This window comes from Capricornis sumatraensis, chromosome 1, assembly GCF_032405125.1.
Source record: "Capricornis sumatraensis isolate serow.1 chromosome 1, serow.2, whole genome shotgun sequence".
In the NCBI taxonomy this organism is placed as follows: Eukaryota; Metazoa; Chordata; class Mammalia; order Artiodactyla; family Bovidae; genus Capricornis; species Capricornis sumatraensis.
The window spans coordinates 41803593-41829162 of record NC_091069.1 but is presented as its reverse complement, the minus strand read 5'-3'; the positions used below and the strand labels follow the sequence as shown (position 1 = coordinate 41829162).

Sequence of the window (25570 nt, the reverse complement as noted above, 5' to 3'; positions counted from 1 at the left end):
AAAATAGAATACATGTGACATAGTGTTTCTGACAGTTGTGCAGATGTTAGGCCTAAAAGTTTTCAAAATCTTTAGTAAAATAATACTGCTTTAAGTCCCATAGGGCTTGGTGTCCTTACTAGGCAGGAAACCTCAGGATATGGTACCTGTTAAAAGGTTAAGGTCTAAAACATAAAATACAGGTTCCCAACTTGAATTTAAATAATTATTCCAGAATTTGACTTTGGGGATCCAGTAAAGTTTTGGATATTTTACTATCTTTCACATTTGTGAATAAACCTAACATGTATGAGATCAGTTTTGAAAAATTCAAGCAGATGAGTATGTGTGTGTGTAGTGGAAAAGATAAAAAGTCTCCTTCACTATATCCTTAATTTAATATGCCATGGTTTCAGGATTACGGGAATTTGGGAAAGTTTATTGAAGTCTTAAATAGCTTCTCCAGAAAGTAGAGCTATACCTTTATCGGGAAACTGCTGGATTTCCCACACTTCTAAATCTGACATTTTAATAAATGGTATAAAAGATACTATGTAAAATAAGTGAGAATACATTCATTTAAATATTTGTCACTAGAATCCAATTTCAATCAATTTAATGCATTCATGTGTGCAGAATTAAAGCAATTGGCAACACTTTGCTACACTCTCTCTAAACACTCTTTTTCCAAATAACATTTCTTAATCTAGGAAATATGTTCTTGTTAAAGGGAAATATAAGAGTGCAAATATTTTAAAATAATTTTATATTTCTGGGCTTCTTGGTTCAGAAGTTCTAAAACTGAATAAAACATATCATAAAGAGTTTATTCTTTACTGAAAAAAAATGCTTATTTCTACATTTATTGAATTATACACCTGTTGTTTATTGGTATCATGAGTATATACAGTTAAATACAAATTATAACCAGAACTAAGTCATTAACTCTCCTTAAGAAGTGCAATAACCATGTTCTGGCTTTTCGATGCACCACTGTATACAGTATAAACTAATGCAGGATAAATAAGTTGTGAAAATAAATTTTATATTATTTACAATCCTCAAAAATATATTTTTACCCTTGATATCTTTATGACTCCATTTATAATTAAAAGGGTTTATAAAGATGAGGTAAAGAACTTTGAATGAAGTGTTATGTTTCTTTAAGAAAAACTTAAATGGTATTTTTGCATAGAAAGGAAATGCTGTTTCTAAGTTTACTAAGTAATACTTATAAAATGACTGCAACTTTTTATGAGTTTAACAAGTTTAAGCAACATTTTATAGTCTTTTTTTTATTTTGATACAATATCAAGTCTTAAATTTTACAATGGATTTAAACCTACTTGATTCCAACTCATTTAGAAAATAGTAGTAAGTAAATAATTTGCATTTTGAGTGATATTAGAAGTTATTCCCTGACAATATATGGCTTAGAATTAATTGTTATGATGAATTCCCATTTCTCTAGATTTTTCCTTACACTTTACAACACAACATGATCACATGTTCATTATTCATTAGTTGTAAGTGTCTGGGTTGTTGATTGTTATTTAGCAAGACAGAACTATAGCTCTTTCTTTTTCTTATCATTTTCTCCCCACTGATTGGCAAGACTCCTGTGCCTGAGATTTGAACTTGAACTAGTTTGCTAGGTCTCGTTTCCCTATTTGAGTACTTTGTGGGTTCTTACCCACACGTGGGTTTGTTTTCCTGAGAAAATGAAAAATGTTACTCACTTTAGAACAGGAATGAATAGAAACCAAAGTCATCAAACCTTCCCAAACCCCTGTGCTTTATAATTAGGTGAAAAACTGAAAACTGTTATTCTTGTTTGCTTTCCTCAGGGCTGTGAATACTTGATATAAAGATTCATATCAGCCTCTTTGTGTTCTTCCTCTTAAGGCCTTAATGTTTGTTTTTAGTAACTGGATTCTAAACTGATAGTCCATATTTGGTCCCAGACCTCCATGATTTGCATTTTATTCTGCATTTGCATTCACATTACGTCCCATAGAAACTCTTTAAAGTCAAGTGTGTTTATGACTAGTATGAAACTCTGGAAAATGAAGTTTGTAATGAAACCGACATAGTCGTCAAAAGGACAATGAAGAGAGCAATTTGATGTAAACCCAGAGTTTCCTCATCCCATCCCAACTTGTAAAAAGGCTTATCTCTCTTCTTTTGAAAATATTAGAAGTTGAATGAATAAGAATTTCTTTGACAATAACACTCCTCTTAATGGCTCCATAACTATTTGGATGTGTTCTCAAATGTTAACTTAATTTGATAGACAAGCTATAATTAACTGTGACCTATAGTGTTTTCTGTAATTCAGAGACTATTCCTTAGTGATCTGAAAACTTAATTTCATACTAAATGGTGTACAATGTCTCTAAAAGCCTACTTCCACTATTTACAAGAAGTCGAAATAGTTTATGTGTCTCCAGGGCTTCAAAAGGGAGATACTTCAGAGATGGAGACTAATAATTTTACTGTGTAAAGCCCTAGCAGACTAACCACTGCACATGGGTTCTTTTTAAATTTTTGTTCCGTAGTAACCTTCCTTTCTATGCACTGCAGTTAAAATTATTCATACAATGAAAAGAATCTATGTGTTTCATGGGACAAAAACTCATACTTGACATTCTAAAGCTAGTTATTTCATTGATCAAAACAAAACCCCCCAAAAAAGCAAACCAGTAATGTACAGAGAGAATTAAGAATTGCAGAAAATAGGTAAAATGCTATTATCTATGATGCAACAATCACAATAGAAATTTAAGCAATAAAATTAAATTGGGCATTTTGTATTTAGCTGGAATATTTATTTGAAAGTTCCCACCTGATCTGGGATTAATTTAATACCCCCCTCCCCGCTCTCCTCTTAAGAATATTTTAGTGTAAGAACTTTGTGATAACTCACCATTGGACATTACTTTTATTTGAAATTGCTCATTCATAAGAGATTCTGTCTCATGAGTAACCACCCTGCCCTTCACTCTTGAACAGTTCAGATAAATGTATTATTTATTTACAGTCTATTGTATACATTATTTATGGGAAATATTCTATAACTCTACAGAGCATATGGAATTTATCTTTTTAAGATATGGCTGGCATCTCTGCCAAGATTGGTATAGCCCTGAGTAGATAAGATTAATCCTCATTGTACAGATAAATATCATATCTTTTAGAGTCATTATGTGTTAACATTGCATAATTCCAGGTGCAAATAAATACATTTTTCCACTTTCATTTTAATTGTCATCATTTCCTTGGCTCCAGCATCTACCAAAGAGAATCTGGAATTTTACAATTTGAATTGATCTGTGTTCTAAATTAATATGTTTGGAGAGGAAAATAAGATACTGAGTATCAGAATCATTTAACCATTTCATTTCTATTAGCTTGCTTCCTATTCCTTACTTAATGGGTTTAGAATTTTCTGAAGAATCATGTCCATGACATTTTCAACACTGGTTGTACATTTGGTGGCTTGGCCTATTGTTTCACCATATTCAGGCACTTTATAAACTGTGTTCAAAACAAAACCACCAAGGAAAATGTCAGGCTCATTGTGCCCTGCACTTCCTTGCACAAAATAATAGAGACATGTAGACTGTGTTTGTTCTGTGCATATCAAGTATATTGTTGGTGTTCAAGTATTTTTTATTCTAATAATTATTCAAAGCCAGTAACAATCTGCATTTGAGTGAGTATAAACATTTTTATTCTGGAATTTGGGATTTGCAGCAACTCAATTTTATTTTCCAAATTACCCTGCCATTTCAATTAGGTGCATTGTTCTTCACTCTACTGTTTCGACATTCTAGAGGTTTGCTTGCCACCTAAGAGAGAGAGTTGTTTGAGTGTTTAATATTTATTGAGTGCATGTAAAGAACATGCCAATAGAAAAAAAAGAGAAGAATAAAACATTAACAAATCAATTATGGGGCTTTTCTTCAATTGTAGTATACTTCTAATACTCCAAATACTCTATAACTGTTAAAATAATATGAATAGCCTCAAGAACAATAGCCCTGGGTATCAGGGAAGAATGGTATTCTGATTAACTGGATTTCCTTAAAAAGTGGACCGATGATACAGCTCAGTATCCTGCTTCTGGAATTCAGTTGCTTTCACTGATCTCTCTGTTAAACGCCTTGAACTACAGAGAACTTGGCCAAACTAGGAACCAGAAATGCAAATTAAATTTCAAGATGCTTTGGGAAAGGCCACTTTAATGATTTTACTGAGATAAATAATGGAGAAAAGGGAATAATCTACTCCCTACTTCCAAATTTCACACTGTGAGAGGGCTTGAAAATTCAAATATCCCTAAGGAATGATGATACTTGAAAAATAAGATTTGATTGAAAATATTAAAACTGGCAGGGCTCCTTTTAAAAAAACAAACAAACAAACAGGAAAATTGGAAAATACCCTGTTGCTAATTGCTAGTGGAAATCAGTGGCAAATGTCAATTTCCATGATTCTTTTATCCAAAACGTAATGCTACAAGGTAGTAGAATAAAACAAGACTGCATATTGGCTGAATTCTTATTTCCTTCTCACATCAAAACTGTGATGTGAGAAAAAAAGTTTTCTGGTTTGAGAGATGAGAAGTAGAAGATTTCAGAGACACTTGAGAGTGATGAAAGGTCTATGCATGCTCAGTCGCTCAGTTGAGTCTGACTCTTTGCAACTGCATAAAGCTGCAGCCCATCAGGCTCCTCTGTTTATGGGGTTTCCCAGGCAGGATTACTGGAGTGGGTTGCCATTCCCTTCTCCAGGGAGTCTTCCTGACCCAGGCATCAAACCTGTGTCTCCTGCATTGGCAGGTAGAATCTTTACCACTGAACCACCTGGGAAGCCATCCCAGTGATGAAGGGTGTTGATGGTAATTTTGAGTTACACAGTCTTTCCAGTTGGCAGTGTCGCAATAGAGTATATACACAGTGCAGGCTGTCTGTAAGGGGGCAAGTCATTTCACCTCCAGGAGCCTCAGTTTTATCATCTGTAACATGGCAGTAAAGAACCCACTATATTAAGCTTCTATAAGAACTAAATAGCATTGCATGTAAAACATTTAAAACAGTAAACCCTAAGCGGAGAAGGCAATGGCACCCCACTCCAGTACTCTTGCCTGGAAAATCCATGGATGGAGGAGCCTGGTGGGCTGCAGTCCATGGGGTCACTAAGAGTCAGACATAACTGAGCGGCTTCACTTTCTCTTTTCACCTTCATGCACTGGAGAAGGAAATGGCAACCCACTCCAGTGTTCTTGCCTGGAGAATCTCAGGGATGGGGGCGCCTGGTGGGCTGCCTTTTATGGGTTCGCACAGAGTCGGACACGACTGAAGCAACTTAGCAGCAGCAGCAGCAGTGCCTTCCATAATATTTTATCTTCTTACTTGTATTTGGCCCAACCTTCAACAACATGAATCTGATTTGAGAAGAGAAGATTGGGTAGCTGTTTGTTTTGTAGGCCATCATATAATTATAGAGTTTAAGCGAAATACTGTCTTAATTCCTATTAGGAGGGGTGGCTATTATTCTGATTTCATCATAATGGGAAAGAGGACTGGCCACTCAGATATGTGGCTGAGATAAGACAATGAATCACTACAGATTTGTTTTCAAGTTCAACTTCAAATAACAGTTATGTGCATATCTTGTACTTTTCCTTCATATTTCTGAATGCACATGCTTCCTGGCTGAGGTCCAGTTGCTTACAAGATCTCAGTATCTACTTGTATTCAGGATACAATGTTTTTGGCCTAATCTGGATGTTCTTTTTGCTAGGGTTGCCTAGAAAATTTGTGGTTTGAAGTTGTTATATATAAGACACTTTTGAGTTTATTTTATCTTAATGTGTTTGTAGAATGAGGTGGACTGAATACTGAGTTATAAATGTGAAATAAAACATTGGGAAGCAAGCAATCTTATGAAAGGGACTTTATAACACCAGGTATGCTGCTGAGTCACTTCAGCCGTGTCCGACTCTGTGTGACCCCATAGACGGCAGCCCACCAGGCTCCCCCGTCCCTGGGATTCTACAGGCAAGAGCACTGGAGTGGGTTGCCATTTCCTTCTCCAATGCTGGCATATAATTTACAGATTCTTCTGCCACTCCTAAATAGCAATGATAGAAACTCATCTAACTTTCAGCAGAAAAATCTCAGCAGATAGATAAATAGTAATATATGAATTATTTAGTGACAAAAATTTGGAAATATTGGAAATTTGGAAATAATTGGAAATTTGGAAATATTGGAAATAGTGGTGGCAGCTGGATTGGAGGGTTTTTTTAAGAACACAACAACTCTGAATTATAGTTCATGGGTACAGGTTCAGGTGTAGAAGCATATAGAGTCAAACATTAAAATAGGAGTTTATTTTTATTAGTAGTATGCCAGTCATAATACATAGCACAGGAAAAAGAAAAGTTACAAAACGTAGGTTATATACTTTTACTAAGATTCTTCTTTTACTGCATACTTTTACTAAGGGCTTCCCTAGTGGCTCAGACGGTAAAGAATTTGCCTGCAATACGGCAGACGAGGTTCAGTCCCTGGGTCGGCAAGATCCCACCCACTCCAGTATTCTTGCCTGGGGAATTTCAAGGGCAGAAGAGCCTGGTGGGCTACAGCCCGTAGAGTTGCAAAGTTATCATCTACAGATGATAACCTGTTACAATAGACAGGACAAAGCCACTAACACGCGCGCACACGCACACGCACTGAGGTTCTTAGTGTAATGAGGCTCTATATTCTCCTTTGTTCTCCACAACGAACTGCTTAATAGAATTTGAACGTTAACCGTGCTTGAATCATTTCTAGGTTACTCATCTGCTTTCCAGTTTTGAGATTTGGGTAAAACTGTTTTCACCTCTTGGTAGCTTTTTCCCTTTGGTTGTAATTACTCTGTTTCCTTGTAAATGGTCCGAATGTCCCTACCCCAGGTAGAAATCTATATTCTCTTCTCAGACCACAGTGGGGTCACTGGGGGATAGTGCTGGCATTGATTCTCAATGCTGAAAAATTGCACAAAATGTATCAGTGCCATGTGGGTATCAGCAGGAAAGCATTTGGGATATTTTGGGTGGTGTTTTATATGTGTAGTCATTTTCCTTTGCTTTGTCAATTCATGTATCATTTCCTGGATGAATTAATTCAGCTCTACAGATTAGTAATGACCCGAGCGTATAAGAGTTGTGACCTGAAAGATATCAGACTGTGGGAAAGTCAGATTTTGAGGAGTGTTTGGGAGTGACCCATTGTGCTGAGCCTGTTTTCCAGGCTCATTTCTGCCTTGACTATTGGGAGAAGAGGGCATGGGGATTTGCAGGATCTTATTTAAGGACTAGGAGACCTAAAAGATGTACTTGACTGCCTAGCTGCTTTAGATTCTATGACAGTGTAATTAAAAACTCTAAAATTAGTTCTTTCCACTTTCTTTTGCCTTATTCCTTGTGCATGTGATGGGTGTATGGGGTTGTGTCTACAAGAACATGCACTTGTGTGTCTCCTCACATCTGAACCTGAGGCTTCAGTGATTCCTGGAGCTCAGACAATCACCTGATACAAAACTTTTCATTTAAAGATGAAATTACTCCTTGGAGAATTTTCACCAAAGGCAAAAAAGCACAAAAATTCTTCTCCTCCTCTCTACATGCCTCATTACACAGAGATAGAGGATTCAATGTTTGAAAAATCATCATTTTTGTAGGTTTTATTTGTGGGACGTGAGAACCGGGAAATATAGAACTCAATTTAACAGATGCCATCTCTGCCTTTGCAAACGCCCCACGCCTGCTATCACACAATCAGATGTGTGTGTGTGTGTGTGTGTGTGTGTGTAAATGCATATGCATATATATGTATATGTATTTAAAGCAATACATCAGAGCTACTATGTTGCAAAGATTTTAGAACTCTATTCGACGCTCAGTTAGACACACTTATTCTGTGTGTCAGGATACTGGCCAGCACCAGTGTCATGAAGACCATAGCTAAGGGATAATTGGCTGGTTGTCAAGATGTGTTTTTAGATGAAAAGTCCACAATGGCAAACACGGTGGGGCTGCCCTGTGAGAAGAGGAAGTGTGGTGTCTTGGGGTGAGCCACAGACCCTGAGAGGGGCTGCTGAATCCCATGGTCTCACCACTAATTTACCATCTTCCCTGAGTCACCAAAATTGCCCTCAGGCCTCTATTAAGTGGGAGTAATAAGCACATTTTATCGCAGCATTAAAAGAGGGCCCAACGAGAACCCTGGCGGCCTGCAGACTTGGCCACTGGCAGGTTGTGGGTGTGGGGACAGGGAAGGAAATGAGAAAAAGGAGGAGAAGTGTGTAAGGAAGATAACCTTAAAAAGAGTCCACCTCCCCTGGGGAGGTGCATGGGGGCCACCACCAGGGACTGCCCCAGACTCCAGCCAGCATGACAGTCACCCTCCAAACTTTATCACCTTTCCGCAGAACAGAGGGTGGACTTAGAAAAGGTTCTGCCTCTCAACCATTCCCTGAGCTCATCTTAATGTGGCCCTGGTCCGCAGCATGTGTTCAGGCTGCGGTCTTAATCTGTGAGCTTCTGGTGTTTAAAAAGATCTGAAAGCTTGAAAGGGAAGGGGGCAGTTTTACTGTCTGAAAAGAAAACATCCTGCTCCAACTTTGCTTAATGATTTCCAGGGTTTTTTTTTTTTTTTTGGAAATCTGTATAAAGAATTTTACATTTTCTTGGAATTAACTGAATTTGCAGCTGCGTGATAGGTTTTGAGAGGCGCAGGCTTTCCCTCAGGCTCTAATAAACTGAAGGTGCAATCTGGTAGCCGAGTGTGTTAGAGACCTTATCTGGTTTCTTTAGGTTACTGAGCACATTTGCCAGTGGGATCCACCAAGATCTTCAAAGAGGGGTCTCAGCATAGCAGACTTTAGATATTCATAAATAAAAAGTCTGAGATCCCAGCTTCTCAGCTTCACGTCCATGCAGGTAACACATATCCTTTTTCATGGGGTACCTGCACAGTTTGTGCTTATCACTCTGCATATGGGTCTCTCTGGTGCCTCTTCCTCAGATGGCACCATTGACTGAGAGATGCATGAAGAATCATATCTGCTGAAGTTATGTGCCTTTAAAGATACTAAGAGACACTGTTTAGACAGAGGTGAGAAGTCTGGTGGTGTGTGTTCTTAGTCACTCAGTTGGGTCCAACTCTTTGAGACCCCATGGACTGTAGCCCGCCAGACTCTTCTTTCCATGGGGATTCTCCAGGCAAGAATACTGGCGTGGGTTTCCATTTCCTTCTCCAGGGAAATCTTCCCAACCCAGGGATCAAACCCAGGTCTCCCACATTGCGGGCAGATTCTTTACTGTCTGAGCTACCAGGGAAGTCTAGTGAAGGGGGACTCATTACATGTGATTCGGCCGGCAATGTGGGATGAGGTATTCGGTGAGCCTGTTGGCTCTGCCTCCTGAGCTGGTGCAGGTATGTGTGTACACGTGTGTGTATGAATATGTACAGAGGAGGGAGAGCAAGCGTGTGTATACGCACATTGGTGCATCCCCCATGTGGACTGGGACTCCCCTGGTCTGGAGGGACTGAGTTGTTCAGTTTGGGAAGCAAGCCAGCTCTTTCAGGTCACTAGAGATCACCTACTAAAGAGACCCTGGAGGTTTGAAAAAGTAAATGTACTTCCCCAAAGAGAAAGCAGCCTGTTGATAGGTGTGGACTGAACTTCAAATTTTGAATACTGTGATCATTTCATCAATTTCTACCTAGCTGCTAGCTGACCTCTTCAGAGACAAGATCACGAGGCTCTCATTTATCTACTTTTTTTCCCCCCAGTGGGACTGGTAGTGTAAAGGTTTTGAAGGAAAAAAAAAACCTCACTGTTTTGGTCTGGAAAAAAAAAAATGATTCTGGCATCATACTGATGTGATGAAAAACCAAGTGCAAAAAAAGTCAAAGTGCTTTGTAGACTGTAAAGTGATTTATAAATATTAGGTATCAAATGAAACTTGATGGGGTGGGGAGGAGCAAACCACCTGTAAAATCATGTTATTTGAAGGTGAAAATAAGATCAGTTTGCATTCCCTGAGCACACACCAGCTGGGAGATAGCCCAAGGCATACTGAGCTGCACATGAAGCCAGCTCGGGTTAGCCATTCTTTCCAGAAGGTCTATAAACTGAGTACACCTGTATGTAGATATTTTAGGATTGACTAGGTCAACCTACATTGTTTCATTAGTGTTGTTACTTTATTATTGTCACATTAAAAGCTATTGTAGGTGCCACCTATTGGGTACTTGCTGCATGCCTGGAAATTCATGCTTGCTGTGTCTGCACAGAAGTATTTTTTTAATCCTCATTTACGGATTAAGACATTAAGAGTTAGGGAGGTTGTGACTTGTCTTCAGACAGTGTAAGTGGTCTAGGATACGTCTGGCTGCAAGTTTACTTTCTTTTGCCTGTGTTATCTTGCAACTGAGTATTACATTTTTATAGTGGTTTGTGTTTGTGTGAATAGAAGGGAGGTGTTTTTAAATTGTGCAAGTCTTTTTTCAATGCTTTATAATGTCTAATGTTGGAGATCACAGTATTAGGTGACAACAGAGATCCTCTGTAAATCACTTAAGTGATTTGTTTATTCATTGAAAAACATATTTGTGTCTAATGTGGTACAGACATTCTCCTGGGATAGAGGGCATTAGAATGAAGATATAGTCCAGGACTTCAGAACGTTTATGGTGTAGAATTGTAGACAGACTCAACAGATCATCATGGAACTATACGAGAGTAAATAATAGATGTGTGTGTGAGGGGTTCTAAGTGATCAATGAGGGGAGCCTCATTCATCCTGGGGGAAGTGTGTGTGTGTGTGTATGTATCAGGGAAGGCTTTCTGGGGAAGGTAGTATCTCAGTTGTGATTTAGTAAGTAGGAGGTAATCAGGGGCCATGTACAGCAGAGTAGGGCATTCCAGGCAGCGGAGAAAGATGAGAATGGGCCCAGAAAGACAAGATGAATGTATCTGTCAGAAATCACATGCTAAAGGGACTTCCCTGGTGGTCCAGTGGCTAAGATTCCACACTCCCAATGCAGGGACCTGAGTTCAATCCCTGGTCAGGGAACTAGATCCCACATGCTGCAACTGGAAAAAAAAAGAAAAAAAGAAAGATCCCCCATGGTGCAACAAAGACCTGGTGCAGCCAAATAGATAAATAAATATTGAAAAAAGAAAGAAAAAAAGAAATCACAGGCTGGAGCACAAGGGTCAAGGAGAAGATGACCCCCAGGGGGTAGACTATGAAGGATTTTGTGTATCAGGCTAAGGACCCCAACATGTATTCTGTAGGCAGGAGGGGACTGGTTATTCATTCAATAAACATTTCCTGAGTGCCAGCCAGTAACAGGCACTGCGCTTGGTATGAAGGATGCAATAGGGAGCAAAATGGGCACTGGTTCCTATCATAAAATTGAACTCTTTAAAAACTAGGGAGTAATTTGACTTGAATTCTTTAATGCTGGGAAGGCCTTAACAAGAACAGTAATCACTAAGGTGAAAGATGAGAGAAATGGACAAGACTTGATGACTGATGTGAAGGAGTTGGTGAGCGAGAACTAGAGAGGGAAGGGTCTCATGCATGGTTCTCATGGATGGTTTTATAGCACAGATGGATGGGGTTATATAAACATCCACTAGGGTCAAGAATAAAGAAGACTGAGTCAGAGGTTTGGTGGGGAGATGAAGAGTTTAACTTTGGACTTGTTAAGTCCTTTGTATGGAGATCATTTCACAGGGAACTGGGCATACAAGTCTAAAGCCCAAAGAAGAGATCCAGAGACACAAAGTTCATGCGTAGGGATGACACCGCACACCACAGTCACGAAAGGAACTGTCTAAGGAAAACGTGGAAAGTGATACAAGAACCTCCCTGAAGGATATCCAAAATTAAAGTGTAAATGGAAAAAGGATTCATGAAGGGAAGAAGAAGGTTAAAAAGCTTCAGGAGAAAGGATAGGCTGGAAAGCTGTAGTTTGTCTGTTGGAGGGTCAGTGGAACAGTCACTAGTGAATGACTCAGTTTAATTCTGAAGTGCTGGACTATATGTTCGTGTTCTCTAAGTACTGAGTCCTGAGTGTGCGCGATACACTGTGCTGAGGACAGGAAAGAACAAGATGGAGAAGATTCTGACACCATCCCTGGCCTGGAGGAGCCTGTAGTTAAGGAGGCTGTTGCTTCTATTTTTAGTACCAGATACTGATACAGTTGCCTTATCAATAAAAAATACCACTTGATGACGTTTAGCTTATTATCACTTGGAAAACCTTCTTTCAAACACTCTTGAGAAGTGGTGGAAGGAATGGGAATGATCAAGCTGTTGAAGAGAGAAAAAATGGGGAGAATCACAGACTTGCTTCACATATTGAAAATGGCTGTCTTCTGGGGGCCCCAGAACTAGACAAACCAGGCATGGGAATTAAAGGGAATTAAACTGACTTTCATATTATGTGATATATTTATACATTGATGATGCCATCTGACAGAGGATGAGATGGTTGGATGACATCATTGACTCAATGGAAATGAGTTTGAGCAAACTCCAGGAGATGGTGAAGGAGAGGGAAGCCTGGTGTGCTGCAATCCATGGGGTCACAAAGAGCTGGACATGACTGAGTGACTAAACAAGAAGGACTTTCTGATGGAGGGAGGCCCCTAGCTAGCTGTCTACATTTATGACACATGAAATTACGTCTGGAAGACTGTTGACCCTCAGTGTCCGTTAGAATGTAGACTTTGTGATGTTCAACGTCTTTCCAGCCCTGGATTTTCTATCTAGCCCTGTGAACATTGAGATAAATTGTTCTCAGATTTTTAAAGAATCACATACTCCTTTGAGAATCTGGTGAAAAGTTATGGACACTATCCCCAGGAGGGAAAAATCCAAGTATGCACATAATACAATTATTGTTAATATTAAGACCCCCAGCTGAAGTCTTATGTAGGAGGTCCATGGACTTTAGGTTAGGACCCCTTGTCTTAATGGATTTCTAATAAATGAGAACATAGACGTTGCTTACTCTGAAATTATGTACCTTGAAGAAAAAGGCTCTTTGGGACTTAATTTAGAATGATGACTAAGGTTTGCTATACATCTAATGCAATGCATCATTGATTTTATTCTGTCAGCCTTACTTTACAAGTGGCCCCAAGCAACTCACAGCTTCACAGATATATGGACATAATCAAATGCACATATTTTATTTTAAAAATAATAATGATGTTGTTTGGTGTAACTGCATATAGTCATGGAAATATGTTATTGTAACTCAGCTTCTCTGGTAGGTGGATTTGGGGGAAGTTCTTTCTGATTAGATCCGTCTTGCATATTTGTACTGGAAGACTTCATGAGCTATTTCTGATACTTAGACTTTAATCACGCTTAATGAACTGAACTAAGCATAATTCTTGTTCTGTTTTGGTAACCTTGTGGATTTCTCCTAATGCTTAGTTTTGTATGACTACCCCGTTCTTGAAATGCTAATACCCCAAATGCTAATTGAAAGGAGGACCACAGAAGTTAGATTTCCTTGCAGAGAAGTGCATTCAGGTTTCTCAGGCCTTTCCAGAAGAGCAAGGCTGTGAGAAGAATGATATTAGGTGGAAAAGATTGGCTCCTACCTTTGGCGAGCACACAAATTTAAACATATAGGTTGCACAAAATTTGGATAAACTGAGGTGGAATCCAACATTTCTTGCATGAATGCCTGTATAATGTGGCGATAGCTGTGAGAAAAGAGGAGCCCAGCATCTAAGACCCAACACAATGAAAATGCAATGAATCGGAATGCCTCACAGATCATAGCGGAATCAGACTTTCCAGCAAGGAAAATCTTTTCATGGTGAATTAAGTGGTGGATGAAGAAAAATGGTGATGAAAAAAGGTAGGCACAGATCACAAACACTGGGCTCAGGGCTCACTGCTGAAGATTTAAGAACCTTAGCTAAAGCTATGCAGAATAGAGTGTGGAAAATTGAATTTACTAAACAATTAAGCATTGAATTAATCTACATCCTGCACAGTAGAAAAGTGGGGGAGGGAGCAGAGCGGAGTTGAATAAATCAGTGGAGCTCATTAAAAGATAGTGAATATATCAGGTCTGTTGTAGCATAGAGGAGGACAGTTTCCTGTGTAACACGGAATCATTCTTGGGTTTGAAGTCACCTTTCTGGAGTCCCAGTCTTAATCAGATTAACAAACATGCTTCTGATGAGGTTAGTCTGTTGCTCTGTATTCCAGCTTGTTATCACTAGCTTTTCTATTAATTACAAGTCAGATCACCAGTCCACAATAGTAGTGAGGGACAACATAAATAAAATGAGAGTGCCCAGGAGATGTCACTCGCAGGATCTCACGCATCCTGAAACTCCCACGGGTTTCTGCAGCCTCCCACATGCCTTGCTGGTCTTTTGTTCAATTACAGTTAATGCAATAGTTTGCCATTTTCTCCTTCTAATTATATTTTCAAGTGGGATTTGTAGCACATAGGAAAACATCCTTTTACATGTTGAGACACCGGGGTTTTGTGCCTGGCATTGTCTGTCCCCTGGGTGCTGTACCATTCTTTCTGCAGCGCTCTGAATAAACAAGTCCCCCTTTTAGAGCTGCAGTTGTACAAACTGAAAATTTATGCATTAACTGTTTGCATTCTGAGCATGTGTTCCAGATTACGGCTTACAGCATTCTTCTGGCATGCTACAGAATGTGTGTTTGTCAGAAGCGTTTCTTTCACAGTTCACATGTCTTTCAATCACAGAATCAGCAGATCAGTTAGCACTTGGTGTTTTAGAATATGCATACATGGTTGAACCAAACATACAAGTAGGTGCGCATCTTTCTGTGACTTTATTTCATGTTTTGGACTGCCATAATCTTCTGGCCAAGATGATCGAGTAGGTGGCAGGCAAGCATCCCTTTCAGGAACAGTGAACCTCTTCCTTCAACTCTGGTATATCATGCCTCTTAGATGGGAATCTTTACTTTTCTCTCCCTGGGTGTCTGAAACATTTTGCCCTGCTCAGTTCTTCTCATTTCCTCTGGGATATGGAATTACTTTTTAAGAAATGAGCAAGGAGCCTTTTGGTTTTGCTAGGTATATTTAAAGTGTTGGGAGGGTCAGTAACTTTAACTACTACATAGTCATGAGCCGTGACATTCAGTGACCGAAACGACGTAGACATATTTTACATACAAGATCATCATGCTGCCCCGCTGATAATCTTGGAGACAAATATCCCTTCCTAGCCAAGAATCTGCTTTCTACTTTGCATCATTCCTACTATGCAGGATGACCAGTGACTCACAAGGCTGTTTTTTTGAAAGCTAGCACTGAAAGCTAATTAAAATCTTTTCTGGGTGATAAAGGGAGATTTGGGAGAAGAGTCACCATGATTGTTTGCCCCAAGAATTTAATTTACAGCCAGTTTTTTTCCTATCTTAATGTTACTTTCAAATGCACCCAGTGATAAGAAGCAACATCTGTTTTCCCCTCAATAGTACAAGAAGGCTCGGCATGGGGCTGAGTGTACACAGTCCATGTGAACCTATTGTTATTCTCATTTCTTTTTTGTCCCTGTGCCTGGTCCATTTGCCATGTACCATCCGGCAAACAGCTGACACATACTAGCTATTATGGACCCTGGCCTAATTGTGAGGTCTTAAAAGCTCTGCCATGTTTGTCTTCTAGGATGAATCAGAGGCTTCTGCTCAGCGCAGTGCTGCAGACCACCACTCTCATTTTGCATTTTTAGAGTAGCAGACTGTTGTGCCAGGGGGTTGGTGGATGTCAAAAATACAGTCAGCATGAAGAACAACGTTTCCTCCTCCCCTTCTTTGCCTGGAATGATCTTGCTTTCCTTAGTAATAAAGCACGCAGTTGCTTATGCTTACCTATCGGTAGATATTATTTTAGCTTCGAAGCAGAGGCTGGCAAAGTTTAGATGCACCAGTGGAGCTCTGAGCTGGCACCATTGGTGAAGGGGGACGGGGAAGATGGTGGAGTTGTCCATCCCAGCTCTCCACCGTCAACACACCACTCTATTCAGATGTCTGCTTTGTGCCCCCACAGCCCTCTTGGAACAGAGACCATGATGACACGGCATCTACCCGCTCAGGAGGAACCCCAGGCCCTTCCAGTGGGGGCCACACGTCACACAGTGGGGATAACAGCAGTGAGCAAGGTAGGAGAGCTGCTCTTGATTCTCTCGCTACTTGTGTCATTTTCCAGGGTTGAAAAATTAGAAATGTCTCGTGAATGACTCTTTGTACAATTTTTCCTAGAATGTAAACCCTGTATAATATGAGAACTGGCTCATCTTATCTTATCCCCCACCCCCACCCCGATGCCCTTCTTTCTCTGCCATTCAAGCTACCTAGCTGCTTGTCACCTGGCCACCTTTACAAAACAGGGTCAGTGAATTGAGATGAAAGAAGCTGATTAGACGTTTGAATGTGTGAAAATAGCATGCCACGAGTACCCTGCTATAGAAATAAAATAAGTTTATTATTACTTTCCGTTAGAGGCTTTTCGAGAGATCGTGAAGAAGCATCCTCTAGGATTCCAATTGAATGATGTCTTAAGATGCTTAGGAGGCAGTGGGCTTTTCAGGAACCATGTTGGGCTTTTCTCTTCACTGGGTTGAAGCCATTTTTCCAGATTTACTTATTTGGATCTCTTCAGTGCTTGACTTCATGGCAAAGTCAGACTAGAGGGAGTCAGGATGAGATGGAAAGCAACCAGATCAATTCCGTCACTGTGGTTCTTGGGGTGCACATACCTGTGTGTACTTTGGTGCCCGCGGATGTGCATGTCTGACTGTCACTGGTGGGAGATAAAGTTTAAACATAAAGTTCAGCTTCAGCAATAAGGTGAACGAGGATTTAAATGTCTTGTACTGCTTTTGATGAGACCTACTGCAGTGGATTTTGTGTTCAATTCATGCAACCAAAGTTTAAAAGAGTATTCTCTCCCTGAATATAAAAAGATGACTTTATTGAGGTTGACTCTGAGCCCACAGTAGGTACATACTTTTAAAATCAGCTTTTATGATCATGTTTCACTGGAGTGTTGTTACCCAACAAAAGAATTTTGTTTTCTAACAAACCGGGCTATGCAATTAGAACTGCAACGTCTGCAATGAATTGAACACCATTAGTTTGACAACGTGGAACTTTCTCTGGTGGTTCAGATGGTAAAGCATCCGCCTCCCATGCAGAAGTCCTGGGTCAAGAAGATTCCCCTAGAGAAGGGAATAACAGAAACAGGAAAGTCCTTTCTTGGGAGGCGGGTACGTGTATGCTATTTGGACTGGGAATAACGTCTACGCATAGAATTGTAAGCATTTGAGATATTTTATTGTTCAGAGAGAAGTTGCTGACATCATCACAACTCTAAGTCTAGTAAAAAATGGAGCCTGGAATAGTAAACTTGTTCAGAGCTGAGACAGAAACAGGTAACCTCTGACCTCTGCCTTTTACTGCAGAATTATATGCAGCATAAATCCACAGGGCCTCTTTCCTTTCAAGTGTGGGTATGTATACATTATGGTGTCAACTGTTCACAGTGCTGTAGTTAAGGTGAGGTCAACATTTCCATAGAAAGTCCTACTTTCAGAATTCAGCTTGCACCATGAATTTTCGAAAGGTGTAAATGGAATCTCAATTCTTTCTGCTGTGCTCCAAAGTTGCTACATGGGGTCATAGCCTAGTGTTTTGTTTGTTTCTTTCTTTTCCTTTTTTTCATGTCTTGCTTTTTTAAAAAGAATATATCACCCAGCAGGCCCCTAGTTTAGCTGTTTAAAGGACGTAAACTGCTACAATGTATTTGAATTTAAAACAGAAAGATCCTCAGATAACAAAGATTTTCAGAGGGCAAGTACCCCATCCCAGTCTTCCCCTTTGACGCATCAGAACAAGGAATCAGGAATTTCTCGGGTTCATTTGTCCTTCAATGAGTGTTCTCCAAAGGCCACTTTAATGATGAATGTGATTGTAAGCCATATACCCTTCACATTACTGGAGTTTTCCATTCACATCGTTTCTCTTTCTGTTTTTTCATTTAAAACCCACCAGCTCATTTTTCCTTCTAATGCGTTTTCACATAAATTGTCTCATTCGAATGGAACCTGTGGAAAACAATCGTGCAATCCTGGGCAGTAGATGGAACAGGAGGTTGGATGAGCTGGGCAGCTTGCTGAAGCTATGGTGCAGTGTCAGACCTGAAATGTCAGTTTCCTGATTATTTTTTTAAGACTCTTCTCATCATGCCCTCTTTCTAGCAGAGAAGTAAAGTCACTTATTTCCACGGTCATCATGGGAAGGCTTTTGGTGCTGATCACACCTCCCCCCTTGACTCCCCCCACCAGCTGGACCACAGAGGTGGTAGGAGTCACACCTTGTGTGCCCCCTGCCCCTCCCCACAGGCTCTCCTGGGCAGTGCGATTTATTCCCTGCTAAATGCAGAATGATGCCTGGAAGTGTTGCTTCAACAACTTCTGTGCATTTCCATGCCAACCACGACCCTTCTCGGCTCTTTTTTTTTTTTTCATCCTTGGGACCTGTGAAGCTGGATCTTTGTGCAGCCTTCGGATTAGCTGTGCACCGTGGCTTTCCCATGTTCTCCTGTCTGCCTTTTCTGGCAGGCATGGATGTGTAAGCCGTGCCAGCATTTGGCCCGTAGTGCATGTCCTAAATAGTTATTTACACAGTTTGAGTCCATTTTAGTCAACTGGGTAAATAACAGCCCTCTTCAAAAGATTTATAAATCCATAAATATGTCTTTATACATACCCAATAGACAGAAATAACTCAATCTGTCAAGAACATATCTAGAGAGGTGTTTCCCCCACAGACGGGAGTAATACATATTTTAAAACTTTCTCTACTATATTATTTGTACTGCATTTCTTTTCCCCTTATTCGTTTTCAATGTTTGCCACTTTATTATCGCACCCAAGGTACAAAAAAAGAGAAAGAAGTCCTCCAGGCTTTGGTCTTCTGTTAAACAACCTTGTCTGCAGTGCAAGGTAGGCATTTGACAGACTCTCACCGAGCCTTGTTCTTTCGGACTTTGAAAGTAAAGAAAAGAAAATCAGTCATCCAGGAAATCATAATATTCAGACAGATTTCAAAATACATTAACAATTCCTAGTAAAGAGTTTCAGCAGTTTGAGGAATTTTGAGACCCTGATAATTAGACAAATGAGTGACTGTTGTGGTTGATAGAGGAGTTTTAGTCTACATTTTTACCTAAGCATAAACAATAATGTACAGAATCCAATGCTGATCATTCTGAAGAGAATACACATGAGGTATATAACCAAGAAAATGCCAGCGATATTCTTCTTTTTGGGGGATTTAGTGTTTATTCATGATTTACTCAGAGGTAAAGAATCCACCTGCAATGCAGGAAACATGGGTTCAATCCCTGGGTCAGGAAGATTCCCCTGGAGGAGGAAATGGCAACCCACTTCAGTGTTCTTGCCTGGAGAATCCCTATGGACAGAGGAGCCTGGTGGGCTACAGTCCTTGGGGTTGCAAAGAGTCGGACATGTCTGAAGTGAATGAACATGCATGCATGATTTATATAATATCTCTCTCCCCCAACTCAAATTATTTATCATGGCAACTCTTCTTATGGCATCTACATTCATTTCATATTAACACTCATGGTCCCTTGCAGGAAATTGATTCTTCAATAGCAAAGCGCCTTTAAATGGGCATTCATAAGGAAGGCCTAACATCTGTATTTGGTTGGGGGTTTTAGCTGCTGTGGCTGCAACATTGATTTTTGTCTACTTTTTAACTTTCCTCAAAGCACTTCCAGAGATATGAGATTGGATTCTTATTCTCGCCCTGTCAATGATTTGCTATTTTCCCATTTCAGAAGAGACAAAAGTAGAGCTCAGAAATCTTGAAATGAGTCACTGTCCACCACCTCAGAATCTTGGTCTCTTGCCTTTGTAACTGCTTTAGGATGTGGTGTTTTCAGGACATACGATGAGGTGCACGTTGGCAGATCCTGGGCTCCTTCATGTGTTTTTTTTATCCTACTGGGTGCAGCTGCCCTACTGATCGTAATCAGGGTCGACTGTAGTAAGCGTGTGGTTTGGACGGGAAGAACACCAAGCAAATCTGATGCTCTCTTCATGGATTTTTTTCCCACTGCTCCCCTCGCCCTGGGGCTCCCCTGGTGGCTCAGATGGTAAAGAATCCTCTTGCAATGCAGGAGATCCGGGTTTGATCCCTGAGCTGGGAAGATCCCCTGGAGGAGGGCATGGCAACCCACCCCAGTATTCTTGCCTCAAGAATCCCCATGGACTGAAAAGTCTGGTGGTCTACAGTCCATGGGGTCACACAAAATCAGACATGACTGAGTGACTAACCACAGCACAGCAAACCCCCACCGCTACCCCAGGGCTTGCAGAGCCACTCTGTAGCTCATAAGCAGCCTTAGCTGTGCTTACACGTTTTGAGTTTGGGCAAGTCTCCTTTTTGGGTTGAAAGTTAAGAGAGATGAATACATGATAGCAATGAAATAATAAAATAACCCACTATGGGCTGTCAGTCAGTGTAGGTATTTCATCACTCGTGTTGTGGAGAAGGTCACTGAGGTCCAGAGAGGCTGAGAGACTTACCCACAGTCACATCCTGGTTGGTGGTACAGCAAGGACTTGAACCCATGCAGTCTGACTCCAGAGCCCAAGCCACTATTTGGCGTGATCCTGGGATGTTGCCTAGAAATGGGAAAACAGATCCTGCGAGGGCCATTCTCTCTGTTATCAATTCAAGGACTCTGCCTCCTAGTGCCTGCACTGGGCCTGGTCCTCTTGTCTGTAATCGGGTGATGAAGCTGTGAATCAAACAGAATCAGTGTTAGCTTCAGGGAGGTTCTACTCTGCTGGGGACTGAGAATCCAGTTTTGTGTGCTAAGTAGAAGGATGATTGAGCTCTTTACAGCAGAGCAGGATGATTGATATGATTAATTTGTATTATGTATGAAGAGCCTCCACCATTGCACTCATTCAAAGATTTATTGAATTGAGAAGAGGAGCCCAGAAAACAAGTAAGGACATTTCTCTCGCAGAACATTTCCCACTTCAAGCTCATCTCATTTTCCTCTTTTGTAAGGAGAAAGAAAAAGTCTGATTTCTACATTGAAATTTCACGTGAAACATTTCAACCCTAAAGAACTTTGCTGGTCTCTAGAATTTTTCTAAAACCCGCTTATGAACTTCTTTGGGGGTCAGGGCTCAGATCAACAATGGTATCTTTGCTCCCACAAAAAAATGCAAAATCAGGATGTTTCTTTAAAGAGGAACCATTGAGAAGCACTGCTATTTCTTTACAATAATGTGTCAGTAGTTGCCAGTGCCTCCCGCTGCCCCTCCCCCCTGCACACCAGCTTTTGTAGGCGTTCCGGCAACCTATAGGCAGAAGGCAGTTCCATTTATTATTGAAGGGAATTTGGAGGCAGTCATTTCAGACCTGTGAAGCCAGCAGGCAGAGCTGGGTGAGAGCAGGGCGGTGGCGGGGGGGGGGCGGCGAGTGCATGGAGAGAGGGAGGTAGGGAAGGGCCACATTTTGTTCCAGATGACTAAGCAACGATTTATATACCCGCTCGCCTTTTTACATGAAGAAGAAAAGTAATAACAGCCCAAACCCGGGCATTTGAAACAGTCAGCTGTCTGATGAATAATGGGGTAGGTGGGAAGGAGCTCTCTGATTGGATGTCTTAATGAGCAATTTCGCACAGAGTTTGGGCTGCAGTTCCCCTTGACCTTTGCCCTTTATTGACCAAACTGACACTTCATTTTTCACATACTTCCAATTATGGCTTGGCTCAAGTATTGCCCTCCCTCCTTTATTTCTTTCCTATGGACAACTTGAGAGTAGTTGAGGCCACAGAAGATTTTTTAATTTGAAAAACTACTGTAGCAACTCAGGTTCAGGATATAATCTGTAATCTGCAGTTTTTCAGATGAAGACACAAAGTAAATACTGCTTGTTTTGAAACAGTTTTATTTTCTGTCTTTTTTTATCCCAATTTATTTAAAAAAAATATTTATAATAATCTAAGCACCCTGAAAAGAAAGAAAAATGTCTAAAAAGTAGACTTTTTTTTTGTCTGTTGGTCCAGGTGACTTAAATGATCTTATATTTGTTCACGCTTACTTCTTAAGCCTTGTTCATCTCCCAGAATGTCTTCTATTTCAATAGCACTAGAATGCATTTTGCAAAATACACTTTGGTGAGAAAAGTAGAATATAATTGTGATCACAGGCCATAGCCCTTGGGCCACTGCTGCCCTGTGTCATGCTTCAGTTACATTTAATGTTGATTGCAAATTCAAGTGTGGTCTTTTCGTTCAGTGGCAGGCAAAACAGGAGAATGATTTCCTGATGGGAAAAGTCAGGTGTAAAAAAAGAAAGGGGAAGTTATTATACTCTGCAAATGCATGTTATCAAAAAGTTCCATATTACGAACTTATCAAATATGTTGAATTAGATGTATGGACAGATAATTGTTTTTTCCCAAGAACACCCTGTACTCTAATCACCCTACTTTTTATTGACTCATCAAATGTGAGTAACTGTTTCCATTCTCCATTTGCTTGGCTTCAAGCATCATGAAAGCAGGTTGTCTTTAAACAAAGAAAAATAACTGCATAATCTAAAAGGCATAACTGTTTATTTAGGGGCATGAACTTGTCCATGAGTGTTTTCACAGAAAGTGCATGTTCTCACTAATACCAGGGGCACATCCCTAGTGAACATGGTCATTGTTTTTCATCTTAACTGAAAAATTCATTTGAAATTATTTACTCCCAGATCGATTTCCCTCTAACACAAAACTGTGTGTTGCAAAGTGGATGAAGTGTTACCTACTTTATTATGTAGCCCTGTGGCATATCCATGGCGTATTTTTACTATAATATGGTAATAAAAGAATATGTAAAAGGCAGACAAAGGTTCTGTCTTTTTCTGTAAGGTGACCTCTGTTACCAAGTAACTGCTTTACTTATGAGCTTATTAAAAACTCAAAAAATGAGCTTTTCATACTTCAGAGGCATTGATGTGAAAATGAGCTGTCCTGTGAGTAGTTTTCTTGATCATTTTTAGAACAATTGATTAGCCAAAGAGCTCCTGTCATTAGTTGACATTGACTGATAGCAATTTGTCACAAGCTCTGAAGGTCAGCGAGACAGTTGGAGTTTCAGCCTGCCTTTGATTGACCTTTACAGAGTCCATCCTCGTGTGATTGGATTTGAATGGGTCTGACCCTCGATTGGAAAAGACAGGACATTAGTCAACAGGCTCATTTCGTATATTTTCTGTTGATTGCTCATTTTTATTTATGTGTGAACTAAAGGTCTGGATAGCTTATCAAATTTTGTACTCTAGTTTTTGAAATTTAAGAAGTGTGATACTTGTTAAGTATGGCCTTAAAACCACAAGTCTGTGTTCCCTCTGGTTTGCAGTGTTACAGAACACTCTGTATGTGATGTAGACTTTGCTGCTGACACTTGCTATGTCACCTGTGCAGATACTGGGACTTTTGTTGCCTTTGAAATTGAAATTTTGATTTTGTTGTGTTGGTTTCTTAAGAAATACCAACTTCAGTGTGACTTGTAGGACTTCTGAAATTATACCCCAATTCTTTGACTTTCCAAGAATTAATGGCGTTGGTCTCTCAAGAGTCTTGTGATATTTTAAAATAAAAAATGAGTAGCAAAGAATTCTATGAATGATGATGTTATGTCAACTCATCATGAAGTCCTGCAAGCCAGAGGTATGAAAACATTTTAGAAAGGTGTCTTCTTTACAATTTCACTTTGTCGTCTGAAGATTAGAGAAAGCTGTTCTGACTGTAACAACACTGGCCTCTCGGTTAGAGTGGGACCTGATACTTTCTGTTGTAGTGGACCTGGAAGTTAATGGTTACTTCTTTCTTCCCAAAACCATGAAGTGTTTTTCAAAAACATATCTCGTATAGAAGAATACATTCCACATTTGTATTAACAACATGCATTTTATTGCCTTACGTAAATAATAAAAGGGTCACCTGTGCTTTCAAAACTCAAATGTTAGTGTGTAATTATTTAATTCAGTTTCCAAATAAGGCCTTTGTTTTCTCTTATTCTCATTCACTTTCCCTTTTCCTCTTGTCTCTGCATTGAGTTTTAAACTATAAGCAATAAGTTGCTTTTCAAGTCCATCCTCCTAGGCATTTTAAGGTCACCACATACAGCCTGGCACAGCTGAAACATGTGTTTCAGTTTCTACTCTAGAAAATAAACCAGGAGAGAATCCATTGTCCCTGGTAGTGGATTCTTTACAAGGTGTCATTCTTGGCAAAGCTGCAATGAGGAAGTTAATTTTAGGGAAGCATCCATTTAATATAGCCCAAGGAGCTAAAAAGAGTTTAAAATTGTAATCACTTCTTGCAGATGAGCCAGAATATGATCGCAAGTTGTATTTAAGGGGAGAAATGTAAATTTATACATTTCAGTCAAGTCATTAGAAATAGATTAAGCACTTACTGTATGGAAGGTGCCCTGTGTGAGGCTATTAAATTGAGTAGGTCATAGTATTTGCCCTCAGGAAGCTCATGTGTGCTACCAAGAGCATTAAGCTGATGGAGGTGAAATATTCACTAAATACTGAATATTCTTAGGAAGCTATGAGTGTGTATATTTCACAACACACCAGTGACCCAGATACACTGAACTCTGTGGCCAAGGCTGTTGACTGAAACACAAAGTGGATGGGATTTGTCCTAACAGGCTGAGGGACACTTCCACCTTGATCCTCAGACTGCCATGTAAGCTCAGGATCTCTGGGCCCCTGTGAGGCCAACTGTGATCCATCGTCCCCTCTTGATAACTTGACCCAAGTGGCCACCAAGGGTCTCTGCTGTTTGAACCAGTGGGGTCATCATTGCTTTCTCAATCTTTATTCACATCAGCTGATTCATATTGATCTTCATCAGGGAATCTTGACACTTTGAAGGGGAGAAGATCCCTTTGGCAGTTTGGAGAAGTCAATGGATCCCTTGTCAGTAATATTTTTATTAATGCACAAAATGAAATACATAAGATTATGAGGGAAACTATATTGAAATCCAGTTATCAAAATATTTTAAAAAACAAATTGTAACATAGCGATGTAAGTTTTTTGTTTTAATATGCATTAAATAACGAAATCTAGCAATAATTCTATTGTCTACCACATTCTTGAAATAGTGATGAATATAAACAATGTCTTAAGATATTTATAATAACTATATTGGGATATGTTATTATGATTTCCATAGGTGACAAAGTCACAGGTCCTACTAATAGTTCTGTGATTTGTGCCTGCCTAGATACATACTTGCCTGGAGAATCCTAGGGACGGGGGAGCCTGGTGGGCTGCCGTCTATGGGGTCGCAAAGAGTCGGACACGACTGAAGTGATTTAGCAGCAGATACGTACTTGAAATACTCATTCCAGTTAAAGTTTACTGAAAGTAAAAGATTAATTTT

General features: G+C 40.0%; 1 protein-coding gene across 4 annotated transcripts in view; it reads left to right on the top strand.

Annotated features, from left to right (window-relative positions):
- The window catches only part of MEIS1 (Meis homeobox 1), a 144895-nt gene that overhangs the window by 13103 nt on the left and 106222 nt on the right, over positions 1-25570 (top strand). For all 4 annotated transcript variants that reach the window (XM_068976446.1, XM_068976367.1, XM_068976276.1 and 1 more), the window contains one exon: positions 16116-16227. In XM_068976446.1, the coding sequence (XP_068832547.1) occupies positions 16116-16227 (112 nt within the window). The remainder of the gene's footprint in view (positions 1-16115; positions 16228-25570) is intronic.